At 32.6% G+C, this 16983-nt stretch overlaps 2 protein-coding genes across 5 annotated transcripts; both read right to left on the reverse strand.

The window, feature by feature from the left end:
* Positions 1-801: 801 nt before the first annotated feature.
* Positions 802-10698, reverse strand: LOC132282409 (uncharacterized). Of its 4 annotated transcripts, none has more exons than XM_059784081.1 (11): positions 10542-10698; positions 9307-9393; positions 8228-8351; positions 6317-6388; positions 6156-6209; positions 3310-3356; positions 2940-3053; positions 1922-1976; positions 1602-1764; positions 1301-1474; positions 802-1191 (listed from the first exon to the last, which is right to left on the reverse strand). In XM_059784081.1, the coding sequence occupies exons 2-9, from the start codon at positions 9391-9393 to the stop codon at positions 1748-1750; spliced, it is 570 nt and encodes a 189-aa protein (XP_059640064.1). In that variant the 5' UTR covers positions 10542-10698; the 3' UTR covers positions 802-1191; positions 1301-1474; positions 1602-1747. The 4 variants fall into 4 exon arrangements, with proteins under 4 accessions (XP_059640064.1, XP_059640065.1, XP_059640066.1 ...); XM_059784082.1 differs by having other exon boundaries at positions 10476-10698; XM_059784083.1 differs by having other exon boundaries at positions 802-1188; positions 10462-10698.
* A 1893-nt stretch (positions 10699-12591) lies between these two features.
* LOC132284551 (stem 28 kDa glycoprotein-like) lies at positions 12592-15679 on the reverse strand. Its single transcript, XM_059786662.1, has 3 exons — positions 15256-15679; positions 13072-13281; positions 12592-12924 (listed from the first exon to the last, which is right to left on the reverse strand). Exons 1-3 carry the CDS (start codon positions 15645-15647, stop codon positions 12747-12749), a joined length of 780 nt encoding a protein of 259 aa, XP_059642645.1. The 5' UTR covers positions 15648-15679; the 3' UTR covers positions 12592-12746.
* Positions 15680-16983: the final 1304 nt, after the last annotated feature.

Raw genomic sequence — 16983 nt, forward strand, 5'->3', positions numbered from 1 at the left:
GTCTCACGTGATGTTGTACCATTTGTGATCTATAACTTGTTCATGTGTGGGTCGTACACTTGGTGTATAATTAATGGTTCTAATCTTAAAGCATACAAATGACTAAATGAGGTTGGTCCAACTCTCCTAACATCTTTATTATACTATAACGTCTTTCAGTTTAAACCTTATAGTAGTGTAATATAATTACTTAAAACCTTTGAATATTTCGTGGCATTATTATTTTGGTCATTTTTACTTCAGAAAATTGAAAATTAAGTATTAAGAATTTTAAAAGTTAAATTTTAAATATAAAAATTTTTAATTGATAATTAATTTTTTTTTTGATATGTTTTTAACATTGTGTTATAAGTGATTTTCATGTTACTTTAAAATTTATACTTACGCAATAACTGCACATAATAATCTACCTGTGGCATAAGACTAAGATGTTATTTGATAAAATTGAAAATACTAAGAATTTAAAAAGTTAAATTTTAAGTATTGAAATTTTTAAATAATTATTAAGGCGTCATTTATAATGAGACAGAGGTAGTAAATACTTTTTGTTCTTTTAATTTTCAGTGTTCACCATTTAGTGATAAGTGATATCCATATCACTTAAAATTTTACCCCATTTTAAGCGGTACTTATTGTTTGTTTTCAATAATATTCAAAATGCATTATCAAATTAAAAAAACACTTAATCCATTATGAATTAAACACTCAATTGAGTAATCAAGGCACCTAATTTATCAAGTATGACTAGTGTGAAATCCGAGATAAAAATGGACAAACAAGATAGTTCTTCAAGAGATCTCATTTAGAATTCACATTGAATTTGACGTAACAATAACATTAATTTGACTCCTTATATATTTGAAATACAAGTTGCCAATTAGTTTAAAATGTTCTCCTTAAAGATTATATAAATCTCTCAAGGTCAGTTGAAAGACTGTAAAGTAAAACTTTTAGAACTTCACTAGGTCATAGCATATGATGGCATGATGCTTCTTTTCAAAGATATATCAAAGCTTAGCCTAAGTGGTATCCCACCAAATGAAAGTTTGGGTCCAAGTCTTCCGCTTGCCATCTCTAAATTTCCAAATTTTATCTCCTCTTACCTACAAACAATAACATCTAACAATAGTATATATCCAGAAATTGTACAAGGGCAGCCCAGCGCACGAGGCTCCCGCGACTGCTGTTCTGCTGAGAAACAAAAATGTAATGGTAAACATTATTATGACTGCCATATTGCAAAAAAATAACTTCAGCTGCAATTATAATATACACTGAGGCCTAGCAGAACAAAACCTACCATAATAGATTTAATCGTTGTTCGTTGGAAGCTTGAAATCCGTACAAGATAACCAAACATTTAAATGAGATAAATTTGACCAACTCTCCCGACAGCATAAACAATTAACTGAGTTCCAGCATCCCACATTATAATTCCCCTATTTTGCATTACGAAGAAAACCTAAGATCCTTCCTGTCAAATCAACAAAGTAATCACCAACATATGATCTTATCATCGTTGTCGAAACCGTTGTAACGCAGTAAAAGAGCTACCATGGCATCGAAAAGGGAATGTTAGGATTAGAAGTTTGATTCTTTACCTAATCAATTAAGAAAAAGAAATACAAGGGTCTCTGCCTGTTGTTGTCTTAGCAAGCTTACTGATTTGATTTGGGAAAAGGAGTGCCTCCGTTTCTTCTTACTTGTCAAGTTGAGGGAAGACAGAAAACAGTTCCTGTAGTAGCATTTAGTACATTGGTTCATCTGCAACATTGCAAATTAATTAGCGTCAGATGAGAGAGTGGAGAGTACTAGACCAGAACATATGAATCATAAAACTTGGAAATACTCCATTCAACTACAAGAGAAACCCCAACTTAAAGTTGAATATATGAAGTTATGGCGAAGACAAGGTGCATACCACCATCATTATCATCCATGTTGAAGTCATCTTCATCGTCATCAAAATCAATGTTCTGAAAGATTGTTCAAAGCTTCAATTACAAGTTACTTTCAACAGAGATATATATCCACATTTTTCTGGACTACATTTGTGGAAGAATATAGGATTATAGAGTTAGGATAATTTGATTGAACATTATGTGCCACACAAATCAACAGAGAAATATGTCCACATTTTTATGGACTACATTTGTGGAGGAATATAGGATTATAGATTTAGGATAATTTGAAGAAACATGATGTGCCACACAAATATGCAACAAACTTTTTCATAATTCTCCAAACAAGCTCCTAAATCCAGCTTATATCATGAAAGGATCTCTCCTACGACCAAAACATGAATTTTATCCAAATAAAAGGTACAGTAAATATCGAATCTCAATGAATCACTTAAATCATATATATTTCAAGCTAAGCAATAATCCTTCTTTAAGTAAATCAAAATCTCAATTAACACATCTATATTAGCCTGACTCGCACACAACATCCATGTAATTGTAAGCCATTCGCTACATGATTCGTAATGACTGCCTCAATTTAGGCAGTGTCAACTTCAGAGTTCATGCTTTACTTAATTTAAGGGAAAGTCCAACTCCATGCAACCGGTTTTGTTACAGAAGTTGATCTACTTCCAACAAGAAGAAGAAGAAGAATGCACAGTTATGCTTGTTTCGTATATGCTTCAATAATTGTTTTCCAAGGACAGTTTTATAGTGTCTTCAAAGAATCAATCAACTCTACAGGATAATTCAAACCCTCTAACTGAATGTCCTTATATTCTTACCATACAGCAAAACTACTAAGAAAAGTCTTAACGAACTACAACCCCTTACTCAAGCATAAAAATTTGAAATGAAAAATAAGGTGCCCTTCAGGAAAACAAATGCAGGGGTATCAGCACTCAGCAGGTAACAAAGCTGTCGGAAGTAGACTGAAATCCTAATAGAAATATACGAGTCAAAGTTTCCCATAGAAACCTGATTATAATCACCATCATCGCTAAATTCTTCATCCTCCTCTTCCATTCTTTCATCATCTTCTTCCTCGTTTTCATCTTCTTTCTTCTCCTTTCCACCTTTCTCATCTTGGCCCTAGGAATTTCAAGTAATCAACAACATAACAAATATATCAAAATGAAGAAATCTCATAAAAGGGCCAGCATTTCAAGTAAACAACATCATAAAAATATACCAAAATGAAGAAATCTCAGAAAAAAATCAAGAAATCAACCCAGACGGCAAGCAGAGAAAAGGAAAACATAAAGAAACTTTGTTTACCGTGTTTCTTATCTATTGTTCCAATGAATAGAGAAGAGAGTAGAATAGTAATTAAGCTATAAATCAATACCTGATGCTTCTTTTCAAGCTTCTCAAAGAGATCTAATTTCTGCGCATCTGTCATAGAAACATCTTTATTAGTTTGATGAATTAATTAGTGGCATTATGTTATATGGCAGAATTGCAACCGCATAAAGAGGGCCTTAATTCTGGGAGAAAGAAAAGCATCATCAACCTTCACCTTATGGTGAGGTGAGACTCCAAATAAATCGTACATTATTTTTAAAACTTGGAAATTGACGTACTAGAAGTTCAAATAAATATTTTTGAGGACAACGGGAATGGATCATTTAAATGCTGTAGGAAATAAAGTGACTTATTATTGAGCATAATTAAGTTCACACAGTCATGAAGATATTAAAAAATATGTAATACTCCCTCCATCCCACAAAAAATGTCCACCTTTCCATTTTTGGCTGTCCCAAAATAATTGTCCCAATTTAAAATCCAATGCACTATTTTTTTTTTTAATATTCCAAATTAACTCTCATTGTCTTGAAGTTATAAAAGCAATTCAAGTTATGCGGGACCATAAAGGGTATATTTGAAAATTTATTAACTACCACAATTAGGAATGACAAAAATCCCCACCCCGGCGGAGGCCTGCCCGCCCCGCCCCGAATATACTATAAATTTATTAAATTACCATTACATACTATGATATATAATTAAAATAGGTTAAGTATATACACACACAGGAGGAAACCCTAGCCCTCATTTCGTTTCATGTCTTAAGTCTTGTGAAAAAAATAGAGAGCTGCGAGTAGGGATGACAAAAATCTCCACCCTGGCAGGGCCCCGTGGGGGTGGGGGGGAACCGAAATGGGGATGGGGATGGGGGCTGTTATGAAAAACGCGGCGGGTTTTTGGGCCGTTATGGGGGTGGAAAAATTAAACGGGGATGGGGAATCCAAACCGCCCCATTGTCATCCCTAACCACTATAATAATAATAATAAATTATCCTTGATTAATTTGCAAAAACGAGGCATCACTATTACTGCTATATGTCACAACTGTATGAGGAATGTGGACTCCAATGATCATCTTTTCTGTACTTGCATCTATGCTCAACAGGTTTGGCATGAGATTTTTTCCCTTCTTCACATTGATAATCCACATTGTATTTCTCTGATGCAAGTGGTGGAATGGTTTGGACAGCAGACCACTACTGATTCTACCAAATCAAAAGTGTTGAGCTCAGTTTTTTCAACTGCTATTTGGAAAATTTGGGTTATTAGAAATGAGGCTTTGCATAATGGAGTTCAAACTCAAGCTACTCAGGCTGCTCAGTCGATTATATGGGAGGTTTTGTCACATCTCAAACTCAGATTAGAAGACTTCCTTCTCATTTTTTAATGAGAAAGATTTTTCTGATCTGGTTGATTGTTGATGCAATGTGCTAAGATTGCAGATTGCAGTGTACTGGACCATATGCTCATTCTACTTCAGAGAACCATATTTTTGGTTTTTTTGTTATTTTTTTCTTAGGTTTGGTTTGTTTTTCTTTGCAAATGGATATTTTCCATTTCTTGGTTTGTGTTGGAGGTTTTTATACCTTCTGTTGTAATTGTACTATTTTGCTTTATATATAAAAAAAAAAAAAAATCCCATTCAGGGAAAAATAAATATTAAAAACTACACTCTTAAAAAGTTAGGTTCCCAAAAGGGACATATTTTTTGGGACAGAGGGAGTAATAATTTAAGATTGAGGTCAAACAAGGATGGAAGGTGTAGCTACTCTTTTACTGAGTGTTAAAATGATCAGAGAGTCGATATTGACAAAATCAAAGCCCAAAGAAGCACATCCATTATAAAGCACAACCGTAGCTCTCCATACCATTTGACAACGTGATATGTGAAACTGGAACAATCAAATGATAAAGAAAATTTCCTACTTAATGGGTATGGGTGGATAAATTATTATCCTCTATTGGCTCTTCATAAAAAATTTCTGGGAACCTAACATTTCAACACCCTGATTGTGTTGCACCAGTATATCTGAATGCTAGATTGACCTCCGTCTAAAGAATTATAAAGTAATACAGGTTACTTTGTCAATTGTCCCCTTCTCAGGCTTCTCTAGATCAGTTTTGCTACAGAAATTAAGGCACACTCTTTTGCGAAAATGTGCGAGTCCATTAAGACAAAATCAAAGCCCAAACAAAGTACATCTGTTACGAAGCCCAGCTATAGCCCTTCCTTGCGTTTGACAATGTGTGATACGTACAACAGGAACAATCAAAAGATAAAGAAATTCTCCTATTTAAGGGGTAAACTGGATAATCGTTATCCTCTATTGGCTCTTCACAAAATTTTCTGGTCATCTAACATTTACAACACCCTGATTGTGTTGGACTGGTTTCTAAATATTTGATTACCTTCATTCAATAAAGTAGCTGGTTAGTTTGCCCCCTAGTCCCCTTTTATATATCATCAGTTTTTCCTAGCAGCATAGCTTGAATCACATAAGTAGACACATCTACATAGTGAGTGAACATAGAAGCTTGTAAAGGTTAGATAGAACAACCTAGTTGCACAATAGATATCTCTAAATTTATTAATGTAATTCAAAACAAACGGAGAAATGAGACAGGCTTGATAATATGGATAGCCAAATAGTACTGTCAAAAACAATCTCAAGAGGATGGTAGAAATGCAAAAGTTGAATATCATCAAAATCTAAACAATTTAGTGAATTTCTACACTAGAAATAAAATTTAAAAAATGGATCTGGCTTTCATAAATACTGACAAATCTCCAATCAAGATAGCAAAAGAAATAGGGTTGAATGTAGAAAAAGTGTTGGAAAAGAGACAAGCAGAGAAATGGAATCAATGCATCCTATTTTAGCAGACCTGAATCTGGTTTCCATCGCACTTTTTCTTTGCCTTGTTTCTCCTGTTTCGAACCTGAAATTTTATTACATCATTAAAGTAGTGTCCACTGGTGTAACGGCGCTGAAATCATGTGAAAGAAAATCTTAAATCATTATTCCAAATTTTTGTAAGTGGCAAACCTTTAGCTAGTTCAGCAGGAACATATTTGAAACTCATCTTCATGAACTGTGAAAGCTTGGATATTGCATTTTCTGTGACACCACATTTGGAATGTTAATGAGATGGAGATACTAAAATCAAATAGAATTATGCACTAATTTTAAAAATTAAACTATAACAGCAGCAAGACGGAACTGAACAGGACACTATTGCAAACAGGAAATTCAAGGACAAATGAAAAAAATTAAACAAATGGACTACATACAGAAATATCCACATTTTTATCTGCAACAATAATTAGAGGCAATGTTTTTTTCTTTTATTAATAATAATAATAATAATAATATTAATAATAATATTATTATTATTATTATTATTGTTGTTGTTGTTTATAATTGATAAGTAGTTGGCTGCATGGATTAACAGAATGGTTCACTACAACTAATTGCTCAAAAGATGCAATGTTATTATGTTAACCTACCAAAACAAAAAAATGCCATGCGAATTGAAATCATGAATATGTGAGATGAAACATAAAAAATACAGACAATTTTCCAGTAAAAAAACTTAAAAATATAGAAATTTCAGGGAAGCAATTTTCTGGTGTAGTTATGCAATCAATCAAAAATGGTGTACCTTTTTCTTTAATAACAGAAGTAAAGCCATGCATGTTGTTATTGAACTGAAATGCAATGAATTTGCTCCTTACATTTGGCTGGTAGAAATTTCAGAGCATGGAGTGCCTAATGAGAATCTTATATAATAATTCTCAACTAACTATTTTGACCATATCTGAAGTAGAGGGAGGAAATTAATAACTGAAAAAGTGGCTGCAAGTTGTTAGATATATAATCACTACCTCCTAAATATGTATGCCGGTACGCACTTATATCATTTCTACAATTCTACCTTAATACTGTTAAATTGCATCTAACGTGAAGTTTTTTCCTTATTTAAAACTAAGACAGAAAATAATCAAAAGCAAACCCAAGTTTCATTTTTTGAGGGTGCAAATAGAAACAAGGGCAAAATGCAAAAAAACCCTCTTGAACTTAATCAGATTTGCAAATAAACCTCCTAAACTATTAATTTGGCAAATCAACCCCCATACTTTTGTAAAAAAATTGTAGATTACCCAATGTTGTTTAGTTGCCTCTAGGAAATGGATCAAAAAGAGATCATCTGTGCCTCACATGACATATTAATGTTATATTTTGACCAATATGTCCATTTCCTCAGACTAAATTACTCTTGAACAAAAAATATAAAAAGGGATTTATTTTTTGGAGACAGATACGAAACTTAATCGTGAACAAATTTTTTTTTTGGTGCGGGGGTTGGCGCAGACCAAAACAACTGCACAAAAACTATAGCCTCAAGCTATCCACAAAAGGCAAAAGAATGATGGAACAAGGATCACTATTCTAACAGCTAAATGATGGAAGAAGGATCATTTGCAATCTTTTATAGTAAATTATTATTTACTTATTTTTTTAGTTTAGGGAGGTTATTCGCAAATGCAGGATAATTCAAGGAGCCTTGCTTGATTTTCCTCACATGTAATTGTTCTTCATATCTTCATGCTATGCAAATATCAATACATGCAAGTCAGAGCCTAAACTTTTTCTAACCACTTGTAAAAATAACTCTAGCCAAAGCCCATCCGCTAATAAGAAAATAAATATTCCTTACACATCAATCCTCAGCAAATAAATATTCTAGAATAATTCATCATGTCATCTTCTGACTACCAATAATATGAGACAAACTAATTACAAATCATTTACTTATCAAAAAAATAATAATATGAGACAAACAAATGCAAATTCATCCTATCAGAAGCTGAATCATCTTCTATTTATGAGGTACCTACTATCCTTATTTGTATTCTCTTTTTCCTAAATAAATATTTTGAACTATTGAATGTTTACCTCCTTGATCTTTGTCTTTGATATAATAAGGAGAAGAATTCCAAAATTTCTGCAACCTTGAATTCAAAACAACTAAAGTAGTTTCTTCAGTCACACTTTTGGCATCAGGGAAGTTTTCAATGTCCTGCAATTGAGTACGAATTCATATAACAATAAGTTGAAGGGAAAATTTTGACAACATTAAGTTAATAAAAAAAAAACTATAGAGATCACTCAAGATGTAAGCATGTATGAACAAGAATAAATCGCCATCCTCCAAGACTTATCTCAATTACTTGTATTGACTGAAGTAATCTGATCCAGCTAAGTCACTTAATCAATTGCGTACCATTATATCTATGAACACTTAGTTTTATGGACAAAAGATGGATTAACCTAATTAACTATCTGGCAACAAAGATCAAGCAAAAAGTTTGAGAATTCCCATGTCTAATCCATTCAACAGAAACAAGGCAGTTTTTTATTTTTATTTTTTTAAAGACATTTTACACAGCATTTTTTCTTTGATTTTGATCTGCCCAACAGCACCTTTCCATGTTTTCATAAATCACTTGGTATTACTATAACCACAAGTGTAAGAAAGGGATTAAAAGGGTAGATCACTTGATAGGGAAGGAGGAAAGCAAGAGGGAGTGTGGGATCAAGTATCAATATCAATATCCCTATTTGAGTGCCTTACATAATTGAGTTCATTACCAGTTAGAATCCAAATATAGTTGAATTTCATTCAGACAACAAGAACAAGGGCAACATGACTGGGGGTCGATATTAATATAGGAAGAGTAAAGAAGAGGGCCTGCAATTTAAAGGAATATATATGGCACTTTGATAGAGCTAAATAACAAGAAAAGAAGAAGGTAGTTGGGGCTTAAGGGTCTTGAAGTTAAACTTTCCATATTTAATTTCATAAAATAAAACAAGCCATTTATCATACCTAAGAAACATTATTCATGATTTTAGAATCATAGTCTCATCTAACTTGATGATACTAAAAGACCAATTGTAATAAAGAGTATGTTCGTAATATATACATACGAGTACATGTATGTGTCCATCACATGACACGGGTAGTTAATTACCGGAAAGAGTACAAATGGCTCTTGCTTAGCGCTGTGAAATCCTCCACCCCCAAATCCACGTCCTCGTCCTCGTCCTCTAAAGGCCATCTGCCAAGAACAAAAACAAATTACATGAAAATTTATTCCACTGCCATCATATATGCAAAATATATATTTATAAACGTATGCACCCCCTTCAATGGTCAAGGAGGCTGAATTCAGACTCAAAGAGCATATTAGCAAAACAAGAGCAGATTTGGATTCAATACATAAGATTTTTTTTTTTTTCATCATTTTTCAGAACCATTGCTAACTACCATCTACTCTAAAAGCTGAAGTTGTTAGAGATGGTGTAACTTTAATATTTAAATCCTTTGACACGCCCCCTCACGTGTGGACTTCTTTTGGTCCAACACGTGTTTTCCAATTTTAATTTTCAAGGTAATGGTGAGGTTTGAACTCGAGACATTTGGCTTTGATACTATGTTAACCACCATCACTCTAAAAGCTGAAGTTGTTAGAGACGGTATAACTTTAATATTTAAATTATTCAACAACCATAAATTCCATTTTCGCTCTTTTAAACCCAATTCTAAGTTGTGGCTTGAAATAGTGACCCAAGATTGTTAAAATCGGGATTCTACGGTAGAATCATTTTGGATTTCATAGAATCAGATAGTAAATCGTAAGATTCTACCAATTTGTAAAAAAAAATTCAAAATACTTTTTAAAACAATATTGTTTGTAAAATATAGCAAGAATAAGGCCAAAACACAAAAAATTGAGACATAAACAGAACAGAAAAGAAAACAAAACAAAAATCCTCAAAATTGAACAAATTCCTCAAAATCATCATCACCAAGTAGTCACAGACTCACGTGTGGACTATGGAGTATGGACCAAGTAGTTATTAATATGTTTATGATTCGAAACAAATCACAACACAAAAATATAATACTGCTTCTGAAATTTCAATCGATATGAAATTGAAAACGCCAAACATAAATTATTGCAAATCACATTATTTAATCTCCTCAGCCAAATCAGATTCAAAACTTTATAAACATAATTCTCAAAACAATACATCCTGTGATATCAGCTACCTGATTAGTTTCTCTATAAATAAATTTGCACAGAAGATAGAATGGAAGCAGAAAAAAAAACCAACAAAAAAACCTTGAGCTTGTTACTTTGTTGAGTAATCTGAGAAGTGAAAACTTAGAAGGTTAGAGGAGTGAGGATTGAGGACTTCGAACCAGTTGAATTTGAGAAGGCTTGATGTCTTCGCAATTGACCGTGTCTGAGACTCTCTGTTCGCGACTGTCGAAGAGCAAGTTCTTGGTGTGTTCGCTGAATGTCGAAGAAGCGGTGAGAAGGCTCAAAGCTGCTCGTCAAAAAGAAGCAGCAGTCCCTGTTTTTTTTTTCATCCTTATATTATTTTCTGTTTTGGGCCCAAAAATGATTGGGCTTCCTTATTAATTAAAAAGACCCAATACCAATTTATTGTATCAGCCCAAAGAAACAAAGAAAGGAGTTCCACCGATTCTACTTTATAAACGATTTTGTGCTATTCTAATCGTTTTGGGTATTTAACGTCATAGCAGCCAATGATTCTACGATTAAGAATAGCGATTTTAATAATTAAATACGTGTGTTGATTATCACCCTAAATGCTATGCTCTCTTCCTTTAGTAGGCCAAGCTGTTGAACAGCTCACTTTGAAGTTTGATATCCACTTATTTGTTATAAATTAAAAGAAGAATTTTTGTATATTTAATGACGACTGTAAAATTTAATTTATCTCTTGAAATAGAGCCTCGCGTAAATAATCAATTCCTCATTTTTTATATGCTAGCCTAAGTACTAATTGATTATTACTAGTTATCATATAATTAATCATAAAAGCACCAAAAAATCAGAAAAAATCATCAATTTTCACAAAAAGGAGAGAGGGAGATATATAATCAAAGGAGATCTTATTAGTTACATTCACTCAGTGCTTGCCTTTGATCGAATAGTAGAGAAACTGTTTGACAACTGATTTTGCTCTGTGTTTTTATTTCGATCCAAAACAGAAGTAATGCTTTAAAGTCAAATAGTAATCCAAAGTATGTTATATTTTATAAAAAAATGTTACAAGTTTGAAAAATAAAATAACCATTAAAAAGGTCATTTAAGAGTTGTCGTTGTTGTTGTTTTATTTTAATTTTATTCATGCTATAGTGTAGAAGCAATCGGAAACACTTGGAGACATTTTAGTACTATTCAAATCGTAGCAAACTTTATCAGACACACTTTCCTGTTTTGCTTCGCAATGATATACTGTTCAAAGTAAAAAGCATGAAACAAAAATAATTACCAAATAGGGCCATGATGAATGAATTTATTTTAAAATAAAATAGAGTAAAATTCAACTTTAAAGCGATTAGCATGAAATGTGGATGTGAAGTGATCAAGTGAATGATGGAAAAATAAATTTTCAACCTGTGTTTGATAAGCATGTACATATGTGTTTTATTCAAAGGCGTTTGACAACCACAATTGTTTTGTACTTTTGTTTTGACTCCAAGTAAAAGCAATGTTTTTGTTTTAAAGTATGTTCAATACTATTTGAAAGCTTATTTGATAACATATATTTGTTGCAAGATTTTTAAAAATTAAAACATGAAAACATGTTTGTAAAACCAGAAGTATCAATTTTTTACTTCCTATTTTGGTCTCTTTTTCAAAAGCGATTTGGTAGTATTCAAAATTTAGCAAACGTTACCTAACATGCTTCGTGATTTTGCTTCACTACAATACACTCACAAAAACAAAAAAACACTAAACAAAAGCAGTTGCCAAACTGGCTCGAAAAATTCAATATATGAAAAAAAAAAAAAAATTCCCAATTATTTTGGTAAAGTGATAAATGAAAAGTTTGACTTAGTTGCAATTATCTCCATTTGATTTTATATGATTTGGTTGAAACTAAAAACAAAACTTGAAAGAATCATTTGATTTGATCAAGCTGCTCGTTTGTCTACTTGGGGTTGGATTAGGCCCAATCCAGTTTAGAACCATTACATATACATCAAAATTGAACATATATGCCTAGGGATTTTTTAATTTTTATTTTATTTGTTTAATTTTATTTTTTGAATAAAACAAATCCACCCCTTTTTGCCCATACCCGGATTCAAACTCTTCCCCTCCTACTTAAAGGAAGGGAGGTTATAAGGTTAGGCTAAAGTTGTTTGGACTCTTATTATTTCAAACTTAACAATACTCAAACATGAAGCTTGTACAAAATCAGTTTCTCAAGTTCAATTCTACTTCAAAAAGGCATTCAAATTGAAACAATTAAAGATCTCAGTAAACTTGGCCATGAAACTTTATATCAGTTCCATCACAATTCACAACCCCCAAAACCTACATTTGAAATCTTGTCTCATGAACAAAACATCCATGATTTTGAACATTCAACTAATGTAGTACATTGGATCAGGCAGCTTGAAAGTCCGATTGCCGACATGGGTACCTAACAGATCACTCCACTGATCACCAGCGTTGCCAATGATCCTGTATCCAATCTTCTCAAGTTTTTCCCTCTGACTCGATTTGTATATAACTGCTGTACTACTTGTCGCGGAAGATGGTCTGTGACCAAAAATATGTCATAAAAAACTCGTAACAATCGTTAAAATCAATTTTGATAAGCGGAGAAGACGTGAGTTAGTGTTTGACACAATTCCTTTGTGCAAAAGTAATGTCAAAGTAAAAATTCGAATAATGGTGCTTGCTTACTTGAGTATGAGCTTCTCCCAAGTGTAGAATCCTACATTCTTTAGGTTGGTTTGCGTGACACTTCTCTGCAATTCTGGTCTGCCTGTTAAGAAGACAATCTTGAAGCCGAGAGAGAGCAGCTTTTTGTACAGCTTGAGAGTCTCCGGCAATGGTGGTGCTTTGCCAGTGTTGACCCATTCATTGAAAAGTGTTGAGTTATATGGCAGTGCTCTGTAATTAATTAATTTCAGTATGGTCATTGTCAATTTATAGTCATAATGGGAACAACAAATCTTTCTTAGATTTTATTTATTTATTTTACAATATGTACTAATCAGACATATAGATTCAATAAGTCTGGACCTACTCAGTTGTGGCATTATATTGGAAAATGGAATTTAATTACAAAATTTTGAAGAAAACTATAAGAGAAGGTAAAAAGAAAAATTAAGGCACTTCTTTGGTTCTATGATCTCAACAGAAAATAGTTTTTGAGAAAACACAAAAATGTTGCTCACTAAAATTGAGATATTTTTTTAATCAAAAATCACAACACTCAACCAAACGAATTTTCACACTTTTTTTTTTTCTAATAAATTTGAATGAATAATTGAGGGAATGCTTGTAGAATCACAGAAAATATTTCAATCACTGTCATCTATACATACACTTTAGACAAAGGGACAAGGGTTCATATTCTTGCTGATCCTTCTTTCGGCATTTTATATTCATGATGCTGATATAATTTGAAAAGTAATGTAATGGGAGGAGTAAAAAATAAAAAACAGAAAAAGAAAGAAAGAATGAAAGAAAGAGAAGACAAAATAAATAAATAAAAAAAGGAAGAAAAAGGAGGTCTAGTACGTGCTTCCAATAAATATTCATTTGTATATCATTAATTAAAGATAGGAAAAACTATACGAGTTCAAAAAAACAAATTGATTAATTTTAAAAGTTAATTTTATTTATTTGTTATTTTTATCATGATTGAATTATGTGAAATAATTTCAAAATAGATGGTAAAGGTTCAAATAATTTCAAAGTGGTTGGTGATAGTTTGAGGCTCTAAATGAACAAAGTGGGTGTGAGAGTGATGTGTGTGAGTTTCTTGCCATTTAAAAAAAAAAGAAAAAATTACAATTTCATCAAGAATTATTACTTAGGCCCAAAATGTTCTCACACTCAGTATTCCAAAATACAAAAATATCTTTTTAAAAATTATATAATTTCAAAAATTAAAATAAATAATTAAAAAGTAGTTTAACTAGCAAATAAAAATTCTCTGGCTCTTTTCTTCGTCTCAATCTGCCACTAAAGTGGAGAGACTGTAATTTGGACTGCCCTTCAATTATTACCTAAATGAAGCTATTGTTATTGTTACGGAGTATACTGGAAGTTGTCAAAACTATAATGGAATTTGTTAAGAATCTCAACTCTTTGGTGTTGGGAAGCAACGGTAATGAAGTATTGTAATATCCTCTAGTTGTTTGTTTTCTTTCTTTAATTAATTATTAAAAATCACAACAAATTTTGAGATTTCAAATTAATAACTCTATGCAAAAATTATAATTCCATGAGATACAAAATATTTTTAAAGCACACATAGTCACAGATTTGAAATTTCTGAACAAAAATGATTACATATTTTTATATATATGTGTGTGTGTGTGGAGAGAGAGAGAGAGAGAGAGGGGGAGAGGGAGAGGGACCTAGAAGACCAATAAAGTAGAGAAAAGGAAAGTGGTGCCCATGCTGGTGGCTGATTGATGACGAAAATAATGATTTGTTAGTTAAATTAATTTTTAATTATTTATTTTATTATATTGAAATTATATAATTTTAACCGATATTTTAAAATAAGAGAGTGTGAACATTTTGGACGGGAGTTATAAATATTGATGTATTTATAATTATTTTGTTTAATTCAATCAAAATAGAAAATCAATTTTTAAAATTGAATAATTTGTTATTTAGGAAAGACTATTATTTCTACTTGTGTATAATTTTACCTATTTATTGATAACTAGATTCTATGTTAGGTATGAAATTTAATGTATATGGTCCGTATGGCAACTGTAACTCACAATAAACAATTGCTAACCCTTCTCAAAGTTTTCACGACTTCATCGAAACAAAACATTTTTCATTATCAAAATGGAATGAAAAAAAAAAAAATAAAATAAAAGGGAATAAATTTTTACTTACCCAAATTGTGCATGCTCAGCATAGTAAGGTAGATTAGAGAGTGCAGTCTCATCAATGTCAAAAACCCAAATGTCCTTGCCATCTCCGCCAAGCGCGAGACTCTTTGCATAGAGCAAAGCTTCATCAGTGACAGCTTTGGAGTCTTTCCGGTACTGGTGGCCGAGCATGTAGTGTCCGACGTAGTTTTCGCACGCCTGAGGGATGGTGGACCAGCCAATGATGTTGTGGGTTTCCACGCCCAGTCGCCAACTCAGGCAGGATAGGCCGGGAACATGAGTTCCGGCAGCCCCGGACTGCGGCCGGAGAGAGTGAATTTGGTTGGGGATTTCTATGTGTGATCCATGGGATGTCGACAAAATTGTAGCAAGGAATAAGAGTGACCAAATTTTCATTGTTTTTTGTTCGAGTAGGGAGCGATGCTAATTTTCCAAGCAAATTGTACACTTTTGCATTGCTCATTTGCCTTCTTTAAATAGGCCTTATCTTGTTGGACTGATACAAATTTTGCAACTAAATGTGGGGCCAACCCTAGGATTTTATATTGGTATGGGTCCAAAAAGTTGCATTCTTGCATGGAGACATGAGTTTCATGACAACATAATGCAGTATATGGATCACATTTTAATCCAGTATTACAAGATGAAAACATATATATATATATATATATATATATATATATAATACATTTCACATGAGCTGAAGAATTTAATCACATTTTACTTACTAAAGTCTTTTAGAACACTTCTACAAGAAATCTCCTATGAATATCAAATTGTAGCACCTGAAGAAGTAACAACATAGAAAGGCCTCCCGATTTGTATGCAGTTCCGTCCCTATTTGTTCCTATAAATTTTTAAAGAGACATAAAATTAATGCATTGTTTTTTTAAATTAAAATAAAAATTTCACGGTTAGTGGAATTCTTCAATTTTCATATAATTATAAAGAAAAAGTTAGATAGCCTGAATATCAAGAAAAAAATTCACTCTTACCTTGTTTTTCGACCGAATATATAATCTGAATATTCCGCGCCCCTTTTCTCGAATTCTTGCCTGCACCCAACAACATCATTTATATATGGCCCCCAAAAAAAAACAGTAGTGTGATTCAATAGATATATGCATGGTAAAGTCTGTACTTTTATCTCAGCAAGACTATGATTTTAATGCTTTGCAACCAACACACGTCATGATGCATTACTTCTTAGATACTTCGATAAGCATCCATTAAGCTAGGATTGGAAAACTTGAGTTGAAGGTCAGGTTAAGTTGAGTTCAAAAATCAAGATTTTATCCCTTGAATTAAGGTTGGTTCGACCCTACAACTCGCCCGAATTGCACCGGCACCTCCCCTCACTCGAAGGGGAAAAAAAAATGAGAATAGTTTTCTAACCTTGCACCAAACAAAAAGGGAGCAAAATCCTCTCATATGTTACAGGAGAGTCGGTGCCAACTGGTGAAGAATATGTGATCGTGGGTACACCGCATCACTGAAGTGAAAAAGACAAATTTTTAGTATATTTGCTTATACAATATTCTATTGCTTTTTAGGTTTTTGCTTTTTTTGAAATTAAAATTTTAAGTTTTTTAAGGGTATTATTGGGTTATAAGTAAATTTTAAGTGAATTTGGTTGGGGATTTCTGGTTGTGACCCATGGGAAGTTGATAAAATTGTAGCAAGGAATAAGAGTGACAAAATTTTCATTGTTTCTTGTTCGAGTACGACGAGT

Source organism: Cornus florida, unplaced genomic scaffold, assembly GCF_030987335.1.
Source record: "Cornus florida cultivar Cherokee Brave unplaced genomic scaffold, ASM3098733v1 CherokeeBrave_3.0.0_Hap2_Chr11, whole genome shotgun sequence".
Taxonomy (NCBI): Eukaryota; Viridiplantae; Streptophyta; class Magnoliopsida; order Cornales; family Cornaceae; genus Cornus; species Cornus florida.